General features: G+C 39.0%; 1 protein-coding gene across 1 annotated transcript in view; it reads right to left on the minus strand.

Annotated features, from left to right (window-relative positions):
- The window catches only part of MRPL38 (mitochondrial ribosomal protein L38), a 494,289-nt gene that overhangs the window by 95,359 nt on the left and 374,206 nt on the right, over positions 1 to 24,724 (minus strand). The window contains exon 7 of the mRNA XM_044085174.1: positions 7,874 to 8,032. Within this exon, the coding sequence (XP_043941109.1) occupies positions 7,874 to 8,032 (159 nt within the window). The remainder of the gene's footprint in view (positions 1 to 7,873; positions 8,033 to 24,724) is intronic.

Below are 24,724 nucleotides of genomic sequence, written 5' to 3' on the forward strand. Positions count from 1 at the left end.
AAAGCTGAAGTAGCAGCCACAGATCTCGTAGAATGAGCCTTGATTCTTCCTGGAACTTCAAGATGGCTATGGTTGTAGACTGTGGAGAATGCAGCTAGAGATCCATTTAGAGATAGTGACCTTAGAAAACGGAAGACCACATCTATTAGGAAAAAAGGCCACAAAAAGCTGCTCTGACTTACAAAAATCTTTGGTCCTACATAGGTAGAACCGTAATTGTCAGTGTACATCCAAGGTATGTAGAATGTACTCTCCTTTGTTGGAATAATTGAAGAAGAACACTGGTAGCTGAATACATTGGTTGCAAGAAGATTCAGAAGCAATCTCAGGCAAGGAGGAGGGATTTGTCCTGAGAGAGAATCTGTCCTTGTAAGAAATCATGTAAAGGGGGAGTAATCTTAAGAGTTTGCAGTTCTGAGACCCCCCCCCCTCCCAGCTGAGGTTATAGCAAACAGGAAAATAGTTTTCCAAGACAGGAATTTAGATTGCAGGAATTAGCAACAAAGTCCCAAGGAGGAGAGGGATCCTTAAAATCGGTGGTCTACGCAGGAAGACTCCTTTCATAAATGCTTTATAAAGCCTAGATGAAAAAGTAGATTCAGTGTTTTCATGAAAGTTAGAAAGCGCCACCAAATGAAGCTTGATGGTAGAAAAACTTGCCCTACTTGGAAAAGGGAGGACAAAAACAAAGTATGTCAGAAACTGAAGCAGAAAAAGGGATCCAGATTCCTACTCTTGGTCCAGATAGAGAACTTTTTCCATTTACTACTACAAACCTTTCTAACATAAGGTTTCTGGGAAGCTAAAATTATATGCTTAATGGGAGACGTTAGTCTGGACTACTTTAGAAATCACTGGAATTGGAGAAACCAAGACGATCCGAACAGGAAGGGTCCGAAGGTTTGGGAGAGGAAGCCCAGATGAATGGGAAATCCGATCCTGACGGGGGATCCAGTACCCATGGCAGATGCTTCAGATGAGACCTGATGAAGGGGAACCACGGTTGACGAAGCCAGAAAGGGGCAGCGAGGATAAGAGATGTCCTCAGCCATTGCAGTTTCTGCAGAACCTTGGGAATTAAAGGAACAGGAAGATAGAAGTACAGGAGACTTGGAGACGAACTGTGGAGTAGAGCATCCCTCAATGACTCCCCCAGAGGGGGGGATCAGGGTGAAGTACCTGCTTCATTTGTGGTTGGCTGGGGAGGCAAAAAGGATGCAGCAAGGCTGACCCCAATGGTCAAAATTCTGCTTTGCCACTGAGGGATTGAGGGACCACTCGTGAGGCTCAAGATTGATCTGCTGCCAGCCAACAAGTTGGAATCCCAGAGTATATGCATTGCAAGAAGAAAGCACCCGGAGGACATCGCCCATTCCCATACTCTCATGGCCTCTCTGCACAACGAGTAAGATAGTGTTCCCCTGTTTGTTGACATACCAGATCACAGCCACGTTGTCTGTCTGTCTGTATTGCAATCATCCCATGAGGGAAGAACTGCTCTCATCTCTAGAACGTTCATGTGCAACTTTGTCTCTATGGGGAACATGCGTCTTGCCCTGAAAATGCACCCCACAGCAACATGAAAGAGTCCGTGGTCATGGTGGCCTTGAATGGAGGGAAAAAAAAGGGCCTGCCTAGAGTGAGATCCTAAGATTGAAGCCACCAAAGGAGGTGATGGCTGCAAACAGGCGTCAATTTTATGATCATGGACAGGGAATGAAAAAGAGCTGACCACTGTACTGCTACGGCCCACTGTAACACTTGTATGTTGTACCTTACCAGGGGAATAACATGAATGGCAGAGGCCATGGATCAGAGGGCTTGAAGGACCAAGTGAACCGGGGACGCAACAGGTCTAAGATCTGTGTGACCTCTTCCTGGATCAACTGAATCCTGTGTAGAGGTAATGCTGCAATCTCTGAACTGGAGTCTAACAGAAGTTCCATGAATTCCAACTGTTGTGTGGGGACTAGATTGGATTTTGAAGGTTTGATGGTGATCCCCAACTGACAAAAGAGGGGAAGAACATAATGGATCACTTGTAGGAGTTGATGCCTCGAAGGTGCCATGAGGAGCCAAATATTGAGGTACACAAAGACCTGAAAACCCTGCAGCTGTAGGTGAGCCGCTACCACTGCCATACATTTGGTAAACCCCTGAGGGAGGGGGCTGTGGTTTGACTGAAGAGTAGGGCTCTGAACTGGTAATGATTGGCCCCTAGGCAGAAGTGAAGATGTCTCCTGGAATGCCTTATAAATCTTGATGTGACACGCATCCTAGAGATCTGCTGAGCACTTCTAATTGTTCTCGCATAACAGGGACAGTGTGGACTGAGCAGTGACCATCTGAAACTTTGCCTTCTTGACTGAAAGATTGAGTTCGCTGAGATCCAAAATAGGATGCAGGTCCCCTGTCTTTTTTGGCATTCAAAAGAAGCAAAAATAAGTACCAGATCATCTTTGCCCTGCTGGGGACATCTTGGATGGCTCTTTATAGAAGAAGTTGTTGAACTTCTTTGAAGGCCAACTCCCTCTGACTGGGTGGAATGTCGGGGAGATAACTTCTCTCTGGAGGGGGTTCTGAAAAGGGAATGAAATAGCCCCTGGAAATGTCATTTAACACCCACTGATCAGAGGTGACATTTGCACAGGCTAGTGGGTGTAGGGAAATGCAACCTCCGACTGCCTCCAGGGCAGAGCAGGCAAGAGACGATCAGGATCGCTGATAAGTCTGCTCAGAGAAGGGTTCCCTGGAGCCTTGATTTTGTGGACCCCCCCCGCCTCGAATGTGGCATTGGCCATTGAAACCTCTCTCCCTAACTCTGGAAGACGAGTCATCAGCAGCTTCCTGGAAGGGAGACTGACTTTCGGAACCACATCTTACAAGTTCCCCGTTGGGTCTTACAGAAGGACCCATGGGGAGTAGAAAGCTTGATCCCAACTGCAGACAAAGTCTTCCCTTCCTGCTCACTGCAGGTCAAAGTGTCCTTCATGGAAGGTCCAAAAAGAGTTGAACCAAAGGGGGAGTTGGTAAAAGATGCTTTAAAGGGTTCTGCAAACCCACAAACATAACCAGGCATGACGCCTCAGATATGCCAGTACCTGCTGCCCAAAAGGTAGCTTCTGCACAGTTTGAAATTAACCTTATTGAGGAATTCGCAAGGGAAGTCAGAGTAGATAGCCTGGGAGACACCTTCTTAAAGTCCTCCACTGGCAACAACTCTGTAAGGGAAGTGGAAAGCTCTTGACCAAATCCCTTTGGAGGTAGTTAAAATGTGCGAAGTAATTAACCGCTCTCAGACTAAAAGTAGCTGAGATGTACATGCGCTTCCCAAACTAAAAGTAGCTGAGACGTACATGCGCTTCCCAAAATGGTCTATCACCCGGGACTCCGTATTCAGGGGGTGGACCGTGGAGCACTGCTCTGCCAGCTCCTTCTTGATGGCGGCAGCAGTAGCAACCATGATGGCATCGACTGGGACACCTTTGCCCCAAAGAATGGTCCGCAGGAGAGCTAAGAAATTTGTTTGCTCTTTTTTGGACTGGTTCCATTGTGTCGGGCTCCTTCCAGGCCCTGTTGGTGATAAAATCTACTAACTCGTTAGCAGGGGGACACACCCAGGAAGTAGATGGGCCAATCCTGAAAGCCTTCAGAAACTAGGACTCCTCCGAAGATGGGGGCTGGGGAGACCATCTGGCCTTCTACTTTAAGATTTTAAGGATGTCCTCAAAGGAGACATCGTCAGGCAGAGATATGGGGGACCAATCTCCATTGAGGTCCGTGTCCTCGGTGAGGCACTCCACGGAGGAGTTCAAGTGCTTCCTCTTGCACTTTCTTCTGCAATGTACCTCCTCTGCAAAGAGCTCCGGGGAGAACTCAAAAGAAGCAGGGATTCCCAGAGGGGAAGGAACCCCCTGAAGGCTTGAACAGGATGGCTGACCCTGGAGAGGATGGCGGGCCTTACCAGCCAAAGTAGAGAGAGGGACTGGGAGGTGTAGTAGATGCAATTCTAGCCTTAGAGAATGTCTTCTCTACCACACAGAAAGCAGAGGGGCTGGAAGCGGCTCCACCCCCCATGTCTGAAGGAGAAGTCCCACAGAGAGGAGGGATGAGTCTAGAAACAGCACCACAGCCCTCGGATGATACTAGTCTGGACCTACTGAAGGCCAAAGCACCAAGGGGAAGGGACCGGTCCGATAGAATGGCAGCAGACCCCCCCCCCCCCCCCCGAGCCAAAGTCCATCACTCTGTTATGGAGCTCACTCAGCTCAGAGGGTGGAAGAACAGAATAAGTCAGGGACGCTGACGAGGTCGAGAAAAGGGGGATACTCGGCCTCTCCACAATCTGACCACTGGCATCCAGGTCCTAAGATTCCAAAGCCACCGGGGTTGGAAGAGGAGAATGAGAAACAGGGAGGGGCAAAGCCCCTCTAGCCAGATGGGCAGGGCAACCCAGAAGCCCCAGCTCTATTTGTGCTTTGAGGAAGCTCCTCATCATCCTATGTCCAAGGGTAAGAGGCTCCTTGAAGACCTTGAGGAGGAAGAGGAGTGAGTAGACTTAGAGGGAGATATCACTGGCCCTGCTGCGATGTTCCAGGGTATGGCTGCAAGGTCTCGGAGCTGACAATCACTTGTTTGTAGGTAGATGGGACAGCTACCTCCTCCAAAACTATAACCAGATCTGACATCCTGTCAGACCTGAAGGAGGAGCCGACAAAGTGGTCGGATCTGATGCTGGCCTGACCTAGTTGGATCAAAGGCCCTCTGATCCAGAGAAGCCCTGGATCCGGGAGATGGCTCCGTGGCAATCAGATCCAAGGACCTCAGCTCTGAGACGGACCAGGCTGGGATCAGATCCGGGGACCTAGGTTGCGACAGCCGCAGTTTCTTAGAAGGAACCAGCTTGAGAGAAAGGGGTCTTCCTTTTCAGATCTAAAGAGGAAGCCTTTGAGGGGGAAACAAATGGTCCCCCCTGAGCCAGACCTTTTAACAAGAGCTTGTTGTAGTACTCTGCCAAGGCCCTAGGGTTAAATGTGGCACAACTGTCGCGTTCAGCCTCCAGGTGAGAAGCAACCAAACAATACAAGCACTCCTCGTGCGAGTCAGTATTGGGAAACCTCCAACCACACGAAGAGCATTTCTTAAAGCCTGAGGGCTAATCAGCCATAACTAAGCTAGTAAACTAAGCATGCACACACACCACACCACACCACACACCACACCACACACCACACCACACACCACACACACACACACACACACACACACACACACACACACACACCACACACACACCACACACACACCACACACACACCACACACACACCACACACACACCACACACACACCACACACACACCACACACACACCACACACACACACACACCACACACACACCACACACAACATAAAAACCCTAACAGCCAAGCTCTAATGGCTAAGAGGAAAAAAGGCACAAAAAAACTGCACACTAAACTAAGTTCACTAACAGGCTAAACTAATGGAAGGGAGGTACTACAAGGTGGAAAACATACTATTAAAAAAACACCAAACAACATTAAAACTACTCTAAAACCACCCTTATCTACAAGGATTCAAGAAGAAACACTTATCTTTAGCCAGAGCTAAGGAATTATGTCTGCATAGAAAACACGGCAAACAAGATCTGGGGTTGAGTGGGCATCATGGGAGAGGGAAAAGCTAGAGCCTTGGATCCAATATTGGATCCTAGACCTTATGCTGATGAATTAGGACTTCAATAATATCAGATCAAACAAAATAAATACAAAGAAAAAAATAAAACAAATGGCGGGATGCTTCTAAATGATAAGTACTTGGGTCTATATTATAAAGTCAAAAGTTTACTTACCCGAATACCTAAACGTCGACACATATTCCGTGAACTGCATATACACCGAACGCCCTAAACAGCGAAATTCAAAAAGTCGAACTGTCATACTTGTCGCACCCCACTGCCCGCTACATACTACCTACACAAACTAAATAAACCACATACATACACTAACCAAAACCCTACTTCTAACCCTACACTAAATCTTACATATACCACCATGTATGCACTTAACCCGCACCCTAACCCTAAGGTCCGTAACTATCACACACATACCTTAAATAGCTAAACCCAAACAAACTAAATAATCAACACACATACACTTAACAAAACTCTACTTCTAACCCTACACTAAACCTAACATACATTACCATCTATGCACTTACCTTAACCCGCAGCCCTAACCCTAAGGTCCGTAACTATCGCATACTTACCTTACGGAGCTATACCGCAGAAGGGCCAACCATGACTATTCAACGTTTCCTCGCTTCTGGACGATCAATGTTGTTTTCCCGGTTCGATGAAGACGGGTCGACGTTTAGACATTAGGTAAGTAAATGTTCGTCTTTCTGATATAGACCTTAAGTATTTTGACTGATAATAAAAAGAAAAAGAGAAAAACAGCTGCCTATTTTGGCACCAGCAATTAAAGAAACAAAACAAAGAGGTTCCTCACCAGGAGAATACAAGGCCTCAAACATCTACCCTACACAGATAGGCTAAAGGTCCTGTCCCTCCACTCAGTCTCATACAGACTCCTTAGAGGTGACCTCTGGCATACAGACCAATCTCAGATGCTGCCTTGATAGGACTGTTACATATCCGCAAGTCAATATTCACTCGAGTAACTTAAACGCATGACCTCAACCTGGTCTGTGACATCAATAGGACTTGTTGGTTTGACAGGATTTGTGTCCCAGAGAATCCCCCTTCTGTGGAATAGACTCCTTCAACAAGTCAAGCAGAATACCTCTTTAACCCTTTTTAAGAGCAACCTAGATAACTGGATGGGGAACAGAAAATACATCTCTGGGATTTCACCCGTGTCCCTGCTGGACAGAGGCATCACGTGCTGACTTGTCGAAATAGGGGCTAAATTCTTGGCTAGGCTTGTAAGGGCCTCAGGGCCAATAACCTAGTAACTTCCTATAAGATACTCCAATACTAGGTAATGAGACTTACTACTTGCAAAGCTGGACTAAACACAGAAAAAAACATACTGTAGGATATAATAGCATTAAGTAGGCAGTAGGTCCTTCACTGTGCATGTTACCTTGTATTAAATTATTTAGTTACACAAATGCAACACATTTCCTACCTTATTTAACTGGAGGTTTCAGTGTAAAATGGAAGATACATGAAGCAATGCGGCAGCATTGCTTCAGGTACTTAGAGGATTCATATATCATAAAATATACACTCTAGGCTTGCTGGCTTCCGTGTTTTGTTACTTTTATATTTTTAACTATTTTTCTGACAAAGCTTATCGCAGACTACCATCTGGAATAACAGTCACTACAAAAGAATTACTGAAATGAAATAAAACCCAGACAGAACCCCTGGAATGTGTTGCATTCATGTAACTGAACAATCTAATGCAAGGTAATACGCACAATGAAAAACACACTTCTTACTTAAACTTGTACACTAGCAAAGCTCATCTCATAACTCTTGTGGTGGGTGACTCACTAATTACATTAAGTCTTAAGTCTGGAATAAATCTCTAAACCCATTAGTCGAAAGCAAAGTCTCATGCCAAAGAACTTGAAGATGTCGCTGCACTAAATCTGAATGATTTCCCAGGCATAATTACGGATCAAGGCTTTTGGATGATTCCCTTATTTTACCCATGTGACTCCCTCAGGGGGTAAGGCTTAACACCATCTGGCTAGACAGCCACCAAAATAAACTAATAAGAACTAATGGCCTTACCACCAAGTAGGTGGAAAGAAAAGCTACCCATTTTCCTCCCTTATAAAGTACAATAAAAAAAGAAGAAGAAAAAAAAGTAAATAATACCAGGGATAAGGTCTGTATTCATCCTTAAAATCAATCTTTGTGTCCTGCTTGAAAAGAATAAAGATGAAGCGGTGGTAGCCTGTTCCTTTAGCAGGGAATGGGGGGAAGTAGCGACACAGATGATCTCCAGACTCCACCATGTTGCCTGGAATATTTCCCCTGCAAATAAAAATAGAAAATAAGTTATTCATGTCTGCAGACTACAAAGAGAGAGAAAGGATGACAAACAAAGTTTGGTTTATGATGACAAAATTACTAGGGAAACTTTTCACAGTTTTAAAATCTCCCTTATTTCTGCACAACTCGGTGTGAAAATTACACACAATTACTACACAGTAACTGTGGTTCACCCACAGATCCTTCCAAAAACAGCCAAGTGAATTTTTTACAACAAAATTTGGTCTTTTCCATTTGTATGCAATACAAGTAATTCAATAAGGCAAAGCTAAAAAAAGAAAAAAATGTAGTTGTGTTAGGAACTTGCTATAATTATAGATGTGCCTGTACATTCACTGATGCAGTCATAACTTCAGAGGATTCTTCCTTGCAGGAGCTTGACAGCTACCCTCACTTCCAAAGCTCTATAACTTCCTCTTCCTGGCTTCTCCAGGGTCCTCATCACCCTGACATTAAAACACTTGTGGTATGAGAAGCATCAGCCAGCAGAATCTTCAATACTTTTTTTTGACCTAGCTGGATAAAGGAATTAATGAAGATGACAGAGCACAAAGTAACCATGAGGACAAATCCCCAGGGATAATGGCACCAACCTCAAGGCCCCAAGCTGTCTCCGGCTGCTATGAGAGTCCTGAAAAGAAAAAGGAAGTACTTGTAGATGGAACAGAGAAAGAAGGTTAAATAACACAGCCAACTCCAACTCCAACCTCAGGAAGCCCAGTAAAGAGACAGGCAAAAAGGTGGAAGGGAAATGAAACTGCATTAGTAAACATAGCCAAATATTTACAATCATCCACTACTGCAATCATAACTTCTGGGAAGACTACCACAGCACAGAAACTAGTGGGTGGGTGGCTGAGGGGGGATGTGTAGACGGATGGCAGACCCTGTAAGAAGCTGTGGCAAAACCTCCTGTCCTGGCCCTAGAAGCCATACCTCTACTGTAATGTTTTGAGAAGATAAAGACTGATGACCAGATAGCAGCCATCAGGATGGACTGAATTTTTTTTCCTCTGAGAAAAGCAATGGTGGCTACAGTGGCCTTAGTACAATGGACCTACTATCGTAAAAGAGTAACAGAAGCAAGTGCAGAATGCAAGTATCTGGACATGGTTTGCTTGTTTACAGTCCTTTCCTTCGTAACTCCAGCAAAGGAGAGAAACAACTGGTATGATCTCCTAATTTGTTTAGTTCTCTATAAATAAAACCTCAGCTGCCTACATGCATCTAGTGAGTTTATATTTTACCCTTGTTCTGTAGAGCTGGAAAGAAAACAAGGAGATAAACAGCACTGTCCAGGAATAATTCTATCACCATCTTAGGAATGAAAATTAGGTTAACGCATAAGGTAATCCTGTCCTTGTGGAACATCAAAGTGGGTTCCTTATGTATGAGAGCATGCAGGTTTGAAATCCTTTTGGAAGAGGTAATTATCCACCAATAAAATGGTCTTCATTTTTGAGGGGTGCGGAAGCAGCAGGCTTTAAAGCGATAAAGTGATATTTTCCAACATATATGTCGCATGGTGAAGCAACCTCCTTTTTGGGGAATAATCTTAAATACAGCACCCTCCTTAAGAAACTGACTGGCAACTGGGAGCATAATTTGGGGTGGTCCAATGTCTGATGAGATGAAATGGCTGGTGCATATACCGTCAAAGCAGCACAGGACAATCTTGTACTATAAAGGCCTCACAGGTAGGTAAGAACCAAGGACATCAGTGCTGTGTTTGGGTCCTGGTCTCTGCTGACTCTTCCAGATGGAGAATCTTTCCCATTTGCTTGTTAAGATTCCCATGTTAGGCTAACTTCCCTCATAAAAAATCTGCGTAAATGGGATACATGCTAATTCATTCATGCAGTCAACCTTAGAGTTCTCAAGATGTTCTTACATTCACTGTAATTTTTATGCAATACACTAGGTGAGGAGAGTTTGTGTGACATTCAGCATACCTTAAAGCAATGGCAGGTTTTGGTAGACTGGCTATAATGTTGGATTTGCATGGCAGGGAATCCCATAAGTGATAAATACTGCAACAGTGAAGGCAAGTACATCTACAGTTCTGTTAAGATTTTACACAACTGTATTTTATGGCGCAAGAGGAAGGCAATGATCCATCCATCCTCCCCCCTCCTTTTCCCACTTTGCACATGGGGTTGGGGTGTCACTTCAACAGTGACAGTCATCTCAAGCCAAGGTTTACACCACCAGGTGTCTAGCTCTGCTGCGGTAGTTCATACATACCACTCACTCACACACTCACCTACAGCCAATTTAGAGTGTCCAATCCACCTACTGCATGTCTTTGGAATGAGGGAGGAAACCCATGCGACTGTAGGGAGGACATACAGACTCCACACAGAAGGCAGCCCAGACGAGAATTGAACTGGAGAACCACTTGCTATGAGGCGACAACACTAACCACTGTGGCTGCCAATGGTCACAATCAAAAACTACAAAGATACAGTACAGGTTTTGACTTTGTCAACTTCAGTAGAAGGAAAAAACTTGAGCAAGTAAACCAAGTGAAAATTTTTTAGTGCTCCACACTGAAGGCTAGTCCGTCTTTCTTAATTTACTTTCCAATATCCACTTTAACATGTTCAGGGTCACAGGGATGCAACACCCTATTTTGGCAACCAGAAGTCACAGGGCACAAGGCAAAGAACCAGTCCTGGACAGAACCTCATTTAATCACAGAATGCATGCAGTAAACACATCCACAGGCAGTCTACACGCTCACCAGTTCACATATGTGCCTGCCTTTAGGACGTCAGTGGGAACTGGAGCACCAAGTAAACACCCATGTTGAAAAAGGGAGGAAATACAGACTCCATAAAAAAAGACAACACATCCAGAAATCAAATCAAAGACTGAAGCACTACAATGCAGAACTAGCAGCTCCTGCACCACTAGCGAATTATTATTTTACATACAAATAAGGGTGTTACTGACTGTTTGGGTATTGATATTACTAAAGATAATAGTTTAGGATTAGAATAAACAATTTCAAAACAATATACCTAATGGGGCAGACATCCAAAAAGTACAGTTGTGTACACTTACCATAAATGTAGATGTTCGAGTGTATTCACTGCTGCAGTCATCACCTGTGGGTTATGCCTGCTGTGGTAGCCCTTAGCTGGCCTGAATACCAGAGTCAATGTGTTTCTGCATCAGCTGCTGTCGCTTGTAGACTGACGTCAAGTCATCAGTGCTATAAAGCAAGGCAGCTGACACTATTACATTAGTTTTTCTTGCCCTAACCATTCAGAAGCCCCAAGAAATATGGCAAAGTGGTCCTGGTGGTTAACAACCACCCCAAGAAGCTTATCTCTCCCTAATGAAAGAAAATATAAGGGGGAAGGAGGGAGGGAAACCAGGAGTGCAACAGTGAATACACTCCAACATCTATATTTATGGTAGGTGTACACAACTGTACTATGTTCTTCGTGTTTCACTGTTGCAGTCATCACCTGTGGGAAGATTAACAAAACTGAAGAGAGGGGTGGCAGGATTAGTTAGAGACCTAGGCATGGGTAAGGAGGCCCTGCAGTATTGCAGAGGCAAACCCTGCCCTAGCCTTAGAGAAGACAGGAAGGTGGTAAGGCTTTATAAAGGTATGGACCGAGGTCCAGGTGGCAGCTTCCAAGATGTCGCTGGTGGGAACTCCTCTGAGGAATGCTGTGGAAGTGGAGGCTGCCCTAGAGAAATGGGTATGAATAGATTTAGGGGGAGGTTTCCCATGAAATCTGTAGCAGAAACGGATACAGTGTGATATCCATTTAGAGATAGTCTGCTTGGAAATGGGCTTCCCATCTGCCCCTAGGGCAAAACTGACAAGAAGTAGGTCCGTTTTTCTGAAGGGTTTAGTACAGTCCAGCTAGTATCTGAGCTGCATGTGCATGTCAAGGGAGTGCAGAATTCTGTCCCCCTTGTTTTGAGGGTTATGGAAGAAGGAAGGCAAATGAATGGCCTGGTTGAGAGTCACATTAGATATCACCTTGGGCATAAAGGAGGGGTTAGCCCTAAGGGAGACCCTGTCTGCATGGAAAATGATGAAGCGCTCAATGGCCATCAGTGCTTGAAGTTCAGAAACCCTTCTGGCTGACGTGATACCCAGCAAAAAAGCAGTCTTCCAGGAGAGGAATTTTAGTTCTGCTGAAGCCGCAGGTTCGAAGGGTGGTAAGGTTTGTTTTTCCAGAACATGATTAAGATCCCAGGATGGCGTGGGAGGCATTCTGGGTGGTCTGATATTAGAAGCCCCTCTGAGGAACTGCTTAACTCATTAACCTCGAGTACCTTCTCATGAAGTCTCTGTGCTTAACACCGAGTGCGCCATGAGAAGATAGGAATTTCATCATGTTAACCCAGAGTGCCTTCCAGCAGTGCAAGTAAGTTTACAGCCCTAATTTAAAGCTATTGTTGAAAAATAAGTTGAGAAAGTAACTGAATGTTTTCAGTTACCTTCTCAACATAGGATTTAGAGTGGAATTACCTGATGGTCCTATTGGACTTTTATGAGTAAATCGGGTTGGAATGCTCCCTGTCTTTTCTTATGATTACAGCAAAGTGTTTCCTAACTGAAGCAGTGGCAGCCAATCGGATCCATACATAACTCTTGAGTGTTACATGATTTTGACGGTTTTAATAGGTTTTAGAACCAGCAAATAAATCACTGATCGCTTTGAGCAAGACATTGATTTGTGTGTAGCGTTTCATTTTAGCGGGTAAGATACTGGGAAGTGGCTTCGTAAAATTTATTCACTGTTTTGAGCTAACCTAAGTTTAGTAGTCCTTAACCAGACTTGGTATTACAAGTATTTTCTGTCAGAGGTGTAGAATGTAAGGTGATGTTAATGACTGGAGTATTCTAAGGGATGTGTTCTGGTTACATTGGTATGATTAAAATGAGCTGTGCTGCTAGTTTGTTTTTTTTCCCTCAGCAATGATCGGTAGTCTGCTTTTGTGGAAATGCTAGCTCTTTGGCCTGGTGTTTGTTTGGTGCCAAGGTCGTCACCTTACGCCATTGATGCTCCGTTTCCTGTGGACTGTACTGAAAATAATTATTTGACTGAGTTAACAAAAAGGCACTTCTTGGGTTACAGCTTCAAGTACATCCTTATAATATTTAAGCATGCTGTCCCCACTCAAGGGTATTCCGTAGTTATTGGTAATTAGCAGGCACGATCAGTGGTTTACACCCCTTCTTTAATACTTGTGTATTTCATTATGATTCTGGTTGTTGTCTTCTACACTTAAGAAGAGGAGGGTGTGTGCTTTATGTTCGAGGAGTGTGTTGAGGTTATTGTAAATTTTTAGTTTTATAGGTTCATAGATAAGTATTAGACTTACTACTTTTGTGAGACATTTTAAGCCTAGCCAGTTTGCCTCCAAGGCAAGTGTCAAGCTGTGTACCTTGTGTCTACAAGTCATTTTGATACTTGTTTTATCTGGATTTTACTTAGGATTTTGGAACCGAGATACTGAGAGCAGAAACATCTGAGTTGTCAAGCGTGCTGTAAGAAAAGAGATCTGGAAGACACTAAGGTAGGTGGCGCTCTGTGGACTTCACTAAGTAATGTTTGCTTCCTCTATGGTCGAAATTTCTGTAGAGCGCCAGCCCTTTACTGTGTTTCCTTTGATGTCGCTGGTGACAAGATTAGCGATGAAGCACCTGGGCAGTCAGATAAATAAACTTCTGTAGTTTGCCAGTTAACTTTCACCTCATCTAACCTTTGGAGCACGTTAGAGAATTAATGTGAAACCGGTGTTTTGTGGATTGTGTTGCTGAACTTTTGCTACGTTGTTATTTTTTTAAGTTTATCCTGTTGTCTAAGTAGATTAGTCAAGCTCTCACAATTCCCTCGGCGGGTGTGTTTTGACAAAAACACTGTTTTGGGGGGGGGGGGTGCATTGGAGACGTCTGCACATTTTGGACTATTACAGCGTATCATGCAGCGTTTATATTAATGGTTCATATGTGCAAGAAAGCTTTGCTGCCTAGCCCCAGCTCAGTGAGGGTGTTTGTAATTGCATTTTGCAGATAATTAAGATTCTAGTGGCATTGCACTGTTGTTACGGAGTGATAGCCTCTGTATTTGCTATTGATCAAAAATGGTTGCTTTGTCGGCCAGTCCTAGATCACCACATAGCAGTCTGTAGGAAACAAAAATGCCAGTTTAGAAAGCTGTCATGCCAACCATTTTTTTTTAGATGCACTGGATCTTTTTTGAGAGGAACTGCTGAAAGATGATTTAAAAAATGTCAATGTGCTATAAAATGTTTAACATTCAACGTTTGTAGACCAAGTTTTAAAACACGCAACTGTAAATTACCTGTAAAGTTTTTTTGTATGCATTTTCTTTATTTTGCAGGCTTTCAGTTTTAGACTGCACATGGAGTCGTAAGTTGCCACTTCTTTTTTTTTAAAACAAATTTATTGTTTTAACATATAAGAGAAATATCATAACAATTTTATACAAATAATTAAAAATAGGTATTATTATAATATTCAACAAAACAACTAAAGTATTTACAAAGACATCCACTACAATCAGATCAATTAATTAAACTAAAATACTGTGCTATTGAAATTAGAATTTTTTTAACAAATTTTGTAAATTATCCCATACAATAAAATGTGATGTTTTTCTAGTTGTTCTCATTCTAATTGTGCTTATTTCCATATGACACATTATATTCATAACATTTTTAAATTCATTGAACGAAGGAGGTGTATCTGAAATCCAATTTCTAGTTATTATTTTCCTAGCCACTGCTAGGATAGACCATAACAAGGGAAACTTAATCTTTTAACACATTGAGGTACAGGTGTGTTGAATAATATAAGAGACTTAGAAATAATGAAATTATCTGTAAAAGAGCCTGCAAAAATTCATTAATTGACTTCCAGTATTCTTTCAACTTCATACAGTCATAAAACATATGAGCCCAGTCAGCATTAATTTCTACATTACATCTCTTACATAGATTATCTTTATTATTAATTTTATTCATCATCAAAGGTGTATAAAAGATCTATGTAAAAATTTCCATGTATAAAGTCTCCAGACAATGGAAGATGTAGTTCTATAAGCAGATTCCAATATATATTGTTTATCTTGTTGAGTTGGTGGGTCCCCATTAATAGAGGTGAAATAATTCCAGTATGAATCTACATTGTAAAAAGTTTCTTGTCTGATAATTTTATGTATATATGAAAGTTTACCTTTATCAGAAACTTTATGCTGTAAATTTATTATCAAGTAATCAATCAGTTTTGGAATAGATTCTTTAACTGTTATAGACATTAGATCTATTCTATCAATGAGATGTTGTCTAAAGATCTGAACCTCTAACCAGCAAGTTTCTCTTAGATCAAATTCTTGTTTTAAGAAATCTAGATTTTTAACTTTATTATCAGATATCAGCTAATACCAGTACTTTAGATTATTATCTGTAGCTAAATGAGCTCCTTCAGAAGTAGATGACATAAGCATACCCTGAGTATAAATTATAGGAATACAATAAAATTCCATTCCCTATACTTAGGGTGCATGAATATAAAGTTACGATAACTAATAATAATATTTAATGGGTAACAGACCATATGTTTAGGTGTAATAGGTGAAGTACAAAATTCCTTTAGCAACCACAACATGGAGTTATTTATAATCATATTTTTATGTGTTAAGGAGATTTTCATGAAGTGCATACTAATTAGCTCCCAATAATATTTCCATTTTGACATATGACCAATCTATTAATAACGTAATAACTTTTATAATACAAGAGATAATATATAAATTAAAGTCTGGAAAAGAAATAGCCCCTTGAGACCAGCTATTAGTATGTTTCTTTAATGCAATCCTAGGTCTATTAGGTGCCCATAAGAAATTTAACATTAGTGTATTCAGTTTCTTGATAGTTATTTTTGTAGGTGAAAGTATTATTGATTGTATTAAGTATAAAATCTTGGGGAATATTATCATTTTAATAATTGTAAGTCTCTCCTCCATAGTAAAAACATATTATTCCAGGTATTAAAAAGATTTTGTATATTAAGAAAACAGGTATTATAGTTATTATATATAATAGATTTAATATCTTTAGATAGTATTATACCTAAATAAGTTATCTGACCTGAGTTGGGTACATATTTAGTAAAATCACTAATGAGAGTATTTTTCGTGTATATATAGGTAGTATTTTAGTTTTTTCTTCATTGAATATTAAACCAGAAATACTTTTAAAATTCATCATTTTATCAAATAAAGACTGCATAGAAGAATTAGATCCTGCTGATGTAATTAGAACATCATCTGCAAAAAGTTGAATTTTTGATGTTGTATTTTCTTCTATTTCAAAACCCTCTATGTCAGTACTGTTTCTAATCAAATTAGCCCAAGGCTCCATTACTAAAGTGAATAATAGTGGAGAAAGTGGACATCCTTGCTTTGTACCTTTAAGAATGGGTATTTTTTGTGAAACAAATGTTCCTACCTTAATATAAGCCAGCATTCCTTTGTATAAATGCTCAATTAAATTTACAAATGCATCAGAGAAATTTGTGCACTTCAGTAAGGTAAACAGATAGTCCCAACTTACTGAATCAAATGCTGAACCTATATCAAGACTAATAAGTGTTAAATCTTTCTTTTTCCTATTTGCAAAATCAATTAATGTTAAAGTTCTTCTTATATTATCAAAAGTATTTCTATTTACAATGAAGCCCGTCTGATCTATGTCTATAATGCCGGGGATAATTGTCTTCAATCTATCAGCAAAAATACTCATAAACATTTTATAATCAACATTAAGTAATGAGATGGGTCGGTATGAAGAACATCTAGTTGGATCTTTATTAGGTTTTAAAATTGGTGAAATAAATGTATATTGCCAAGATGGGGGGGGTTATTAACTCAGTTTGGGCCAGAATAAAAACCTTATGTATTAATGAATATGTAGTTTTAGAAAGGATTTTATATATCTCTGGTATAATACCATCATTACCCGGTGCTTTGTTTGCTTTAAGCTTATTTATTTGTGTAATAACTTCTGTATATGAAATACTCTTGTCCAATAGTTTAATCTGTTGTTTATTAAGCTTTTTATTCATGTTTGTGGTTATAAACTCCTTTATTTTATCTTTAGGTTCCATGTTAATGTTGTTATGGTTAATCTTGTGAAAGTGATTTCTAAATTCATCCAGTATTTCTGATATACTAGAAACATTCTTCTTTTTCCTTAGAGAAAAGATTTCTTTGATATGGTTTTGTTTATTCAATCTTTTGTTTTATTTTTAAGTCTATGTAAGTATTTAGGGCTTATTGAATAAGACAAAACTTGTATTTCTCTAAAGTTATTTTAACTTTATGAGTTAAAATTTCTTTGTATTTCTCATTTAGTTTGTTTATTTCTTCAATAACTTTCTTGTCCATAATATTTTCTTTATTATTATGTTTATACGAGTCTAGTTTACTTTGAATATCTAACAATTCCTTATCCCAAGATTTCCTTTTGTTATTATACCATCTGATACTTTGTCCATATAGATATGATTTTAAGGCATCCCAAACATAGACAATGGAGACTTCAGGAGTATTATTTATGTCTAGAAAATGTTGTACTTCTGAAAGTATATATTCTTTATAGTCTTTTAGCTGAGTTAAGTATGCTGGTATCCTTTTGATCTGAACATTATGAGTATTTTTTATCATGAATTCAAAAACAATTGAGTTATGATCAGATATAGGACATGAAATGATCTTGGAATTAATTAAATCTGTTACCATCTGGTTAGAAATAAAAGACCCTATCTATTTTTGAATAAGTTTTGTATCTGTTAGAAAAAAAGGTGTATGGTAATGATTTTGACTCTATCTGATTATTAATATCATTCAAATGATAAGAATTAGCAAAATCATTTAAATGTTTTGCATTAGATGTAATTCTTCTTTTCTTTATAGTGGTAGTATCACTTTCATGTAGTATACAATTAAAATCACCAGCTAAAATAATATCCCCTATAGAGAATATGATCTTATCAATATGATGTTTCACTGTATTAATATCAATTCCAGGTATCCAGTATACATTAATTAAAGTGTAAGTCTTCCCATTAATTTGTATTGTAACCATACAAAACATTCCTTTGTCATCCTGATAAGACTTAATGGTTTTAGGAATGGGCATACTTTTATTACATAAAATAGCCACTCCTCTTTTTTTCTGAGTGTGCTCTGAACTAACCAATACTGCATACTTATTAGTGGCTAGTTTATCAATATCTTTTTTCAAGAGATGGGTTTCTTGCAGGAAGACTAGATTGGCCTTGTGTAGATTAATGTATCTTATTAGGCTTGCCCTTTTACATGGATTATTCAATCCATTAATGTTTAAAGAAATTCCTTTTAAAGATGTCATTTGGCATTTTTAAAACTCAAGAATCTTATGATCGAAATAACAAATAACAAGATAAATAATGTTACATCTCCTCTTTTAGGTGTACCTTTAAATATAGCTGTATATATTAAATCTCTTATGGGATTTTGTATAGGATTCAATTTTGTTTGTAGTGACAATGAGTGTACAAAATATATTGTGGATGTCAAAACTATATACATATAACAATGAACAAGTGAAAATAATGTAAGGATTAAACCTTGCATCCCGCCTGAGTTGAAAACTCCAACTTAGAGCAGTATTTACTACTCAAGTTAACCCCTACCCTAAGCAGCAGTACCTCAGCTACCACCTTATCAATTTAATACTAGTTATATTTAACTGAGGTTAACAGTTTTCAATTCAATTATCTATCAAGACAAAACTACACATTTGGTAAAACAGCATCATATAAACTAAAATAAACTTTTTTTTTTTTTTTAAAAACTGTTCATACTATTATATAGATCTATGTAATATATAACACTTGAATTCTAATAGCATTCAAATAATCTTAATGTTAGAAATCAAGAGGAGAGAAAATTATGTTCTAACATTCATTTAAATCAAAAACTTTGGCTAATATGATTCAGACATTACATGCATTAAGATGCATCTATTTTCTGTCATGTGAATTCTATCAACAGCTTCCAAAAAATCTTGAATTGTTTGTATATGAGCATTTACTTAAACTCATTATTGTCAATAGAGTAAAATATTGTATTCATAAAAATTATTATAAATCATATTGCATAGTTATGCAGATTCTCAGAAACACCTGCGTTATTACCTAAAAAAAAAAAAAAAAAAAAAGCCATCACACACAAACACAGACACACACACATACATATACACACACACATATACACACACACACACATACATATACACATACACATACATACATAGATACACACACACACACACACACACACACACACACACACACACATATATATATATATATCTGATCTCACCGAGTTGTGTGTTAGTAGAGCACTATCCTACTTGCTGTCCCTAGAATAAATCTGTCTGCTTTATACAAAATAATGCACAGCAAACACATATTAGTAACCAGATTTTACAATCATGCTAACCTACTGCTTTAAAATATATCACATAACATTTCTTCCAGAATAGAGTTATAAGATTATTTATGCTTGCCAATCAGATGAATTAAATGAGTTATAGTAAAATATATGTTTGGGACACAAGTTTTTAACACAGATTATTATGCTACTGTTAAGTAGATTTTCAAAAACATTTAAATAAATGTTTCATTTTCTATGCCTTCTAAAATAAGATATTTACTTGCTACAAGAAACTACATCATCCAAACTCATCATAACTGACATATTTTATGAATAGAGTATTTTTCCTGAATCTGTGGTGTGTCAGTGTGATAACCTTGTCAATGTTTATACTAACTGCTTTCAGTTTTTCTGTGAAAATTCTGTGAGTGAAGCTTCTGAGGAAACTCATGGACACTATGCATGAAACAGCCCACATCCCAGATTGTCTCCCTTAACATTTTGGTGGGAAACTTATTAAAACTTGTGGCAAACATTCATTTTGTCAATAGAGTAAAATATTGTATTCATATAAATTATTATAAATCATATTGGATAGTAATGCAGATTCTCAGAAAAAAAAGCCATCACACTCACACACACACACACACACACACACACACACACACACATATATATACGATCTCACTGAGTTGTGTGTTAGTAGAGCACTATCCTACTTGCTGTCCCTAGAATAAATCTGTCTGCTTTATACAAAATAATGCACAGCAAACACATATTGGTAACCAGATTTTACAATCATGCTAATCTACTGCTTTAAAATATATCACATGACATGTCTTCCAGAATAGAGTTATAAGATTATTTATGTTTGTCAATCAGATGAATTAAATGAGTTATAGTAAAGTATATGTTTGGAACACAAATTTTTAACACAGATTATTATGCTGCTGTTAAGTAGATTTTCAAAAACATTTAAATAAATGTTTCATTTTTTATGCCTTCTAAAATAAGACATTTACTTACTACAAGAAACTACATCATTTAAACTCATTATAACTGACATATTTTATGAACAGAGTATTTTTCCTGAATCTGTGGTGTGTCAGTGTGATAACCTTGTCAATGTTTATACTAACTGCTTTCAGTTTCTCTGTGAGAATTCTGTGATTTGAAGATTCTGAGGTAACTCAAGGACATTGTGCATAAGACAGCCCACATCCCAGATTGTCTCTCTTAACATTTTGGCGGAAACTTATTAAAACTAGTGACAAACATTCATTTAGCAGTGTAAATGCATCTAAACATGACAGAACCTCCACAATGTATTCCACAGATCATCACAGCCTCTATGCAAGTAAAATTAAACTCAAAATTACCAACAAGCAATAAAACTCAGCATTTTTCTCCCAACTCAATTTTCATACAAATCCTATTATTCACTGTGCCCACACAGTCTAAAGCATTTCTATATATTAATAAAGAAAAGAAAAGAGAGTAGAAAATAAAAGGGAGTGAGGCAGAAATAAAAAAATGTAAGAGAAAGCTGTAAGAAGTATATACAATGGAATGTTACTTACTGTTTATATTAATAGAGTTAAAATAAAACATATTATTTACTCTTATTTAGTTCTGATTATTATTAGTTAAAGCATGACAGATTATTTACAAACAAGCATAAGCAGTATAATCAAGAAAGTATAATTAGAAATAGCATTTGAAGAACTTATAAACTTTTACAAGAAATAAATATGTTATTATTCTATTAATGATATTTTCATTACTGTTCTCCCTGCCCTCCCCCACCCTTTACCCACTACATAATCTAAATAGAATGTCATTGTTTAAACAAAGAAAATAATAAAAGAAGAAGGAAAAAAAAAAGGTAAAGATAAAAAAATGTATCAAATTACTAACCTTACTTTTTTCAGAAAGAAAAACAAATCGAGTCACAGCCTGCCATTAAATCCTCAGGCATTTTGACTGGTTATGAAACAAAACATTTCTTTGCACATAGAGAATAACTTTGATTAAATCTTTTCCAAAATATTTGTGGCTTTCTGGAAATGCAGGAACTATATTCAAAAGATTAATAATGAACTAAAATGATGAGAGAGAAAAAAAAACATATAACAAATCATTTGTTTTTAGTCTCTTCTTCTTCTCTGAAGTCTTCCAGGAAGCTTCAGTTGCCAATCTCTTTAATGAAGAACTAGCCCATTCCATTTCTTCTATTTTATCCAAAATCCTTTTTCTTTGACAAACAGTAAAGCAGAGTCTAAATCATCGAAGACCTTAGGACCATCAGGAAGGAAGATTTTAAGCTAGGCAGGAAACAGAAGGTATGTTTTAAACTGTGCTTTTTTAAGCTCCCTTATTAGTGGCAGAAAAACTTTTCTTTTAGCAATTACCATGGAAGAATAGTCATTGTCAAAACGCACAGTTGTCTCATTAAACTTAACAGGAGCTTTAGCCCAAGCAGATTTAAGAACCATCTCTTTATCAAAAGATGATAGAAATCTAACTATAACTGATCTAGGATAGTTTTGTTAGAGTTAGTATTAGCTATAGATCTATGTGCTCTTTCGATACCAAAAGAGAATGCTTCTGGTAAATCTAAAGTTTTAGGGAGCCATGTTGTTAAAAAGAAGTAATATTGTTACCTTCAATATTTTCTGGCAGTCCAAAAATCCTAATGTTATTGCCTAGATCTATTTTCCAGGTCATCCAGCTTTGTTTGTAAATGTGTATTTTGTTTCAGCAGAAACTCAATGTTGATTTCCTGTTCTTGTATTTTATTTTCCATGTCATTCACAGCTTCTTCTATGCCTGTCATCTGGATCTTCTGTTGTTGCAGGTCCATATGTAACAAGTCTATTTGTTTTGTAGTTTTTTCTATGAAAGTGTCTATTTTAGTATCCATTTTATCCATCTTAGCAGTAAGTTGCTGGACTATAATTATCAGAGACTGAAGTTCTTTCTTGATGCTGGAGTCTTGAGAATTTGTCTTACTGGAACTCATTTCAGACTGATAAACTGACAGGAAAATTTCCAAAGTAATTTCTGACAGGAATATGTAAGGATGAACACAGGATAGCAGCAGATTTCTTCAGCTCCACCAATTTCATTACATTGACAGGAATTAATTACTTAAAAAATTAATTCTTGAAGTAAGTTGCCACTTCTCAATAGACCACTTAAGACATCTGAAACTGCTACCCGGAACGGTTTGCTCCCTTGAATAAGAGATTTTTTTTCAGGGGGCGATATATTTAGGGTACAATTGTGGTTTCCCATTTATTTGTCTTGCTAGATTACATAGATATTGAAGGAAGTGGTTTGTATTACAAAGCAAATGAAGGAAAGCTGTCATGCCAACCATTTTTTTTAATTTGTTGTGATATAGCTTTAGGTCTAGTGGTCTGGGATTAGCCTAGTACACACCTATGAACCTATGAATGTGCCTAGGTCTCCAAAGACACTTCCCTTTTATAAACTGGGTGTCCTTCTTGTAGGTGTGCAAGAGTTACTGTTTCACAAAAGTACAGTTTTGTACCTACCATAAATGTAGATGTCCGATAGGTATGCATCTGCAGTCATAACATATGGGTTGTCCTGCCTCAGGCAGCCCTTCGGTCGGCCGGATTCCAAAGTCTGGGTCTGGCCTCGGCTGATGTTGCACTCTCCCCGACGTCAGAGCGTCTGGAGTATAAAAGCATCAGCAGACGCCATCTCCCTCAGTTTTTCTTGCACCAGATGCCAGGTGCCCTCTATGAAGGCTAAATTTGGAAAAAATGCCAAAAAATTCCAAACATAATGCAAACATATATACATATATATACAAACAAATACACCATAACAGATTCCCCCAGCTAGCTAATGAAGGGGTAAGCACCCTAGGAATACCACAGAGGGGAAGGAGGGAGGGTAAACCTGACTGCAGATGCATACCTATTGGACATCTACATTTATGGTAGGTACAAAACTGTACTATGTCCTTCAAGGATGCATCTGCAGTCATAACATATGGGTAGAATACCATAGCCAATCTGGGGGTGGAGGTACTAAGAAAATGATGGTGTAATTAGGAGACCCTGCAGGACTGCAGTAGCAAAACCTGCTCTGGATCTGGAGTATAAGGGTAAATTGTAATGCTTGGCAAAAGTATGCACGGAGCTCCATGTAGCAGCTTCTAAAATGTCCTTGGTAGCCACCCCTCTTAGGAAGGCTGTAGTGGTGGCTGTGGCTCTCGTGGAATGAGGCCTAATATTCACAGGAACAGTCTTTCCATGAAAGGAGTAGCAAAAGCGAATGCAATTTCCTATCCATTTTGAGATTGTCTGTTTGGAAATTGCTTTTCCTTGTGTCCCAGCTGCATAAGCTACGAACAGTTGGTCAGTCTATCTGTAACTTTTAGTTCTGTCCAAATAGTATCGTAATTGTCTGTGGATATCCAGAGTGTGTAGAAGTTTCTCCCCTTTATTTTGTGGGTTTGGGAAGAATGTAGGCAAATGAATTGCTTGGTTCAAGGATACTCTAGATACCACCTTTGGCATGAAAGTAGGATTGGTTCTTAATGAAACTCTGTCTTGATGAAAAATAAGAAATGTCTGCACTGCCATTAAGGCTTGTAACTCAGATACTCTTCTTGCTGAAGTTATGGCCAGAAGGAATGCAGTTTTCCAGGATAGAAACTGTGGATCTGCCGATGCTGCTGGTTCAAATGGAGGAAGTGTTAGTTTTTCCAGCACAAAGTTAAGGTCCCAAGTAGGTAAAGGTGGTCTCCTTGGAGGTTTGATGTTTTTGATTCCTCTGAGAAATTGTCTTAAAAGAGGATGCGAGTAGACAGGAGGATTTACATTGTATTCTGCTGAAATTGCTGAGGCATGTATTTTAATGGAAGAATAAGACAGGCCATTGTGGAACAATTCTGCTAAGTATTCCAGAATATGTGACATGTTCATCACTGTCGCATCAAGGCCTTTTGTTGTGTTCCAAATGAGAAATCTTTTCCATTTTGCTGAGTATGCCTTCCTTGTGGAAGGGCGGCGAGCTTCCATAATAATGTCCTTTACCCTCTGGGATAAGCTGCCCTGGGAAGGAGTCACGGTATTCTCCAGGCAGTTAGCTGCAAGGTCTTTAGGTTGGGATGCAGGATCTTGTAATTGTTCTGCGTCAGAAGAAGAGGCCATAATGG

Source organism: Protopterus annectens, chromosome 10.part0, assembly GCF_019279795.1.
Source record: "Protopterus annectens isolate FY-2018-M chromosome 10.part0, PAN1.0, whole genome shotgun sequence".
NCBI classification, from domain to species: domain Eukaryota; kingdom Metazoa; phylum Chordata; order Ceratodontiformes; family Protopteridae; genus Protopterus; species Protopterus annectens.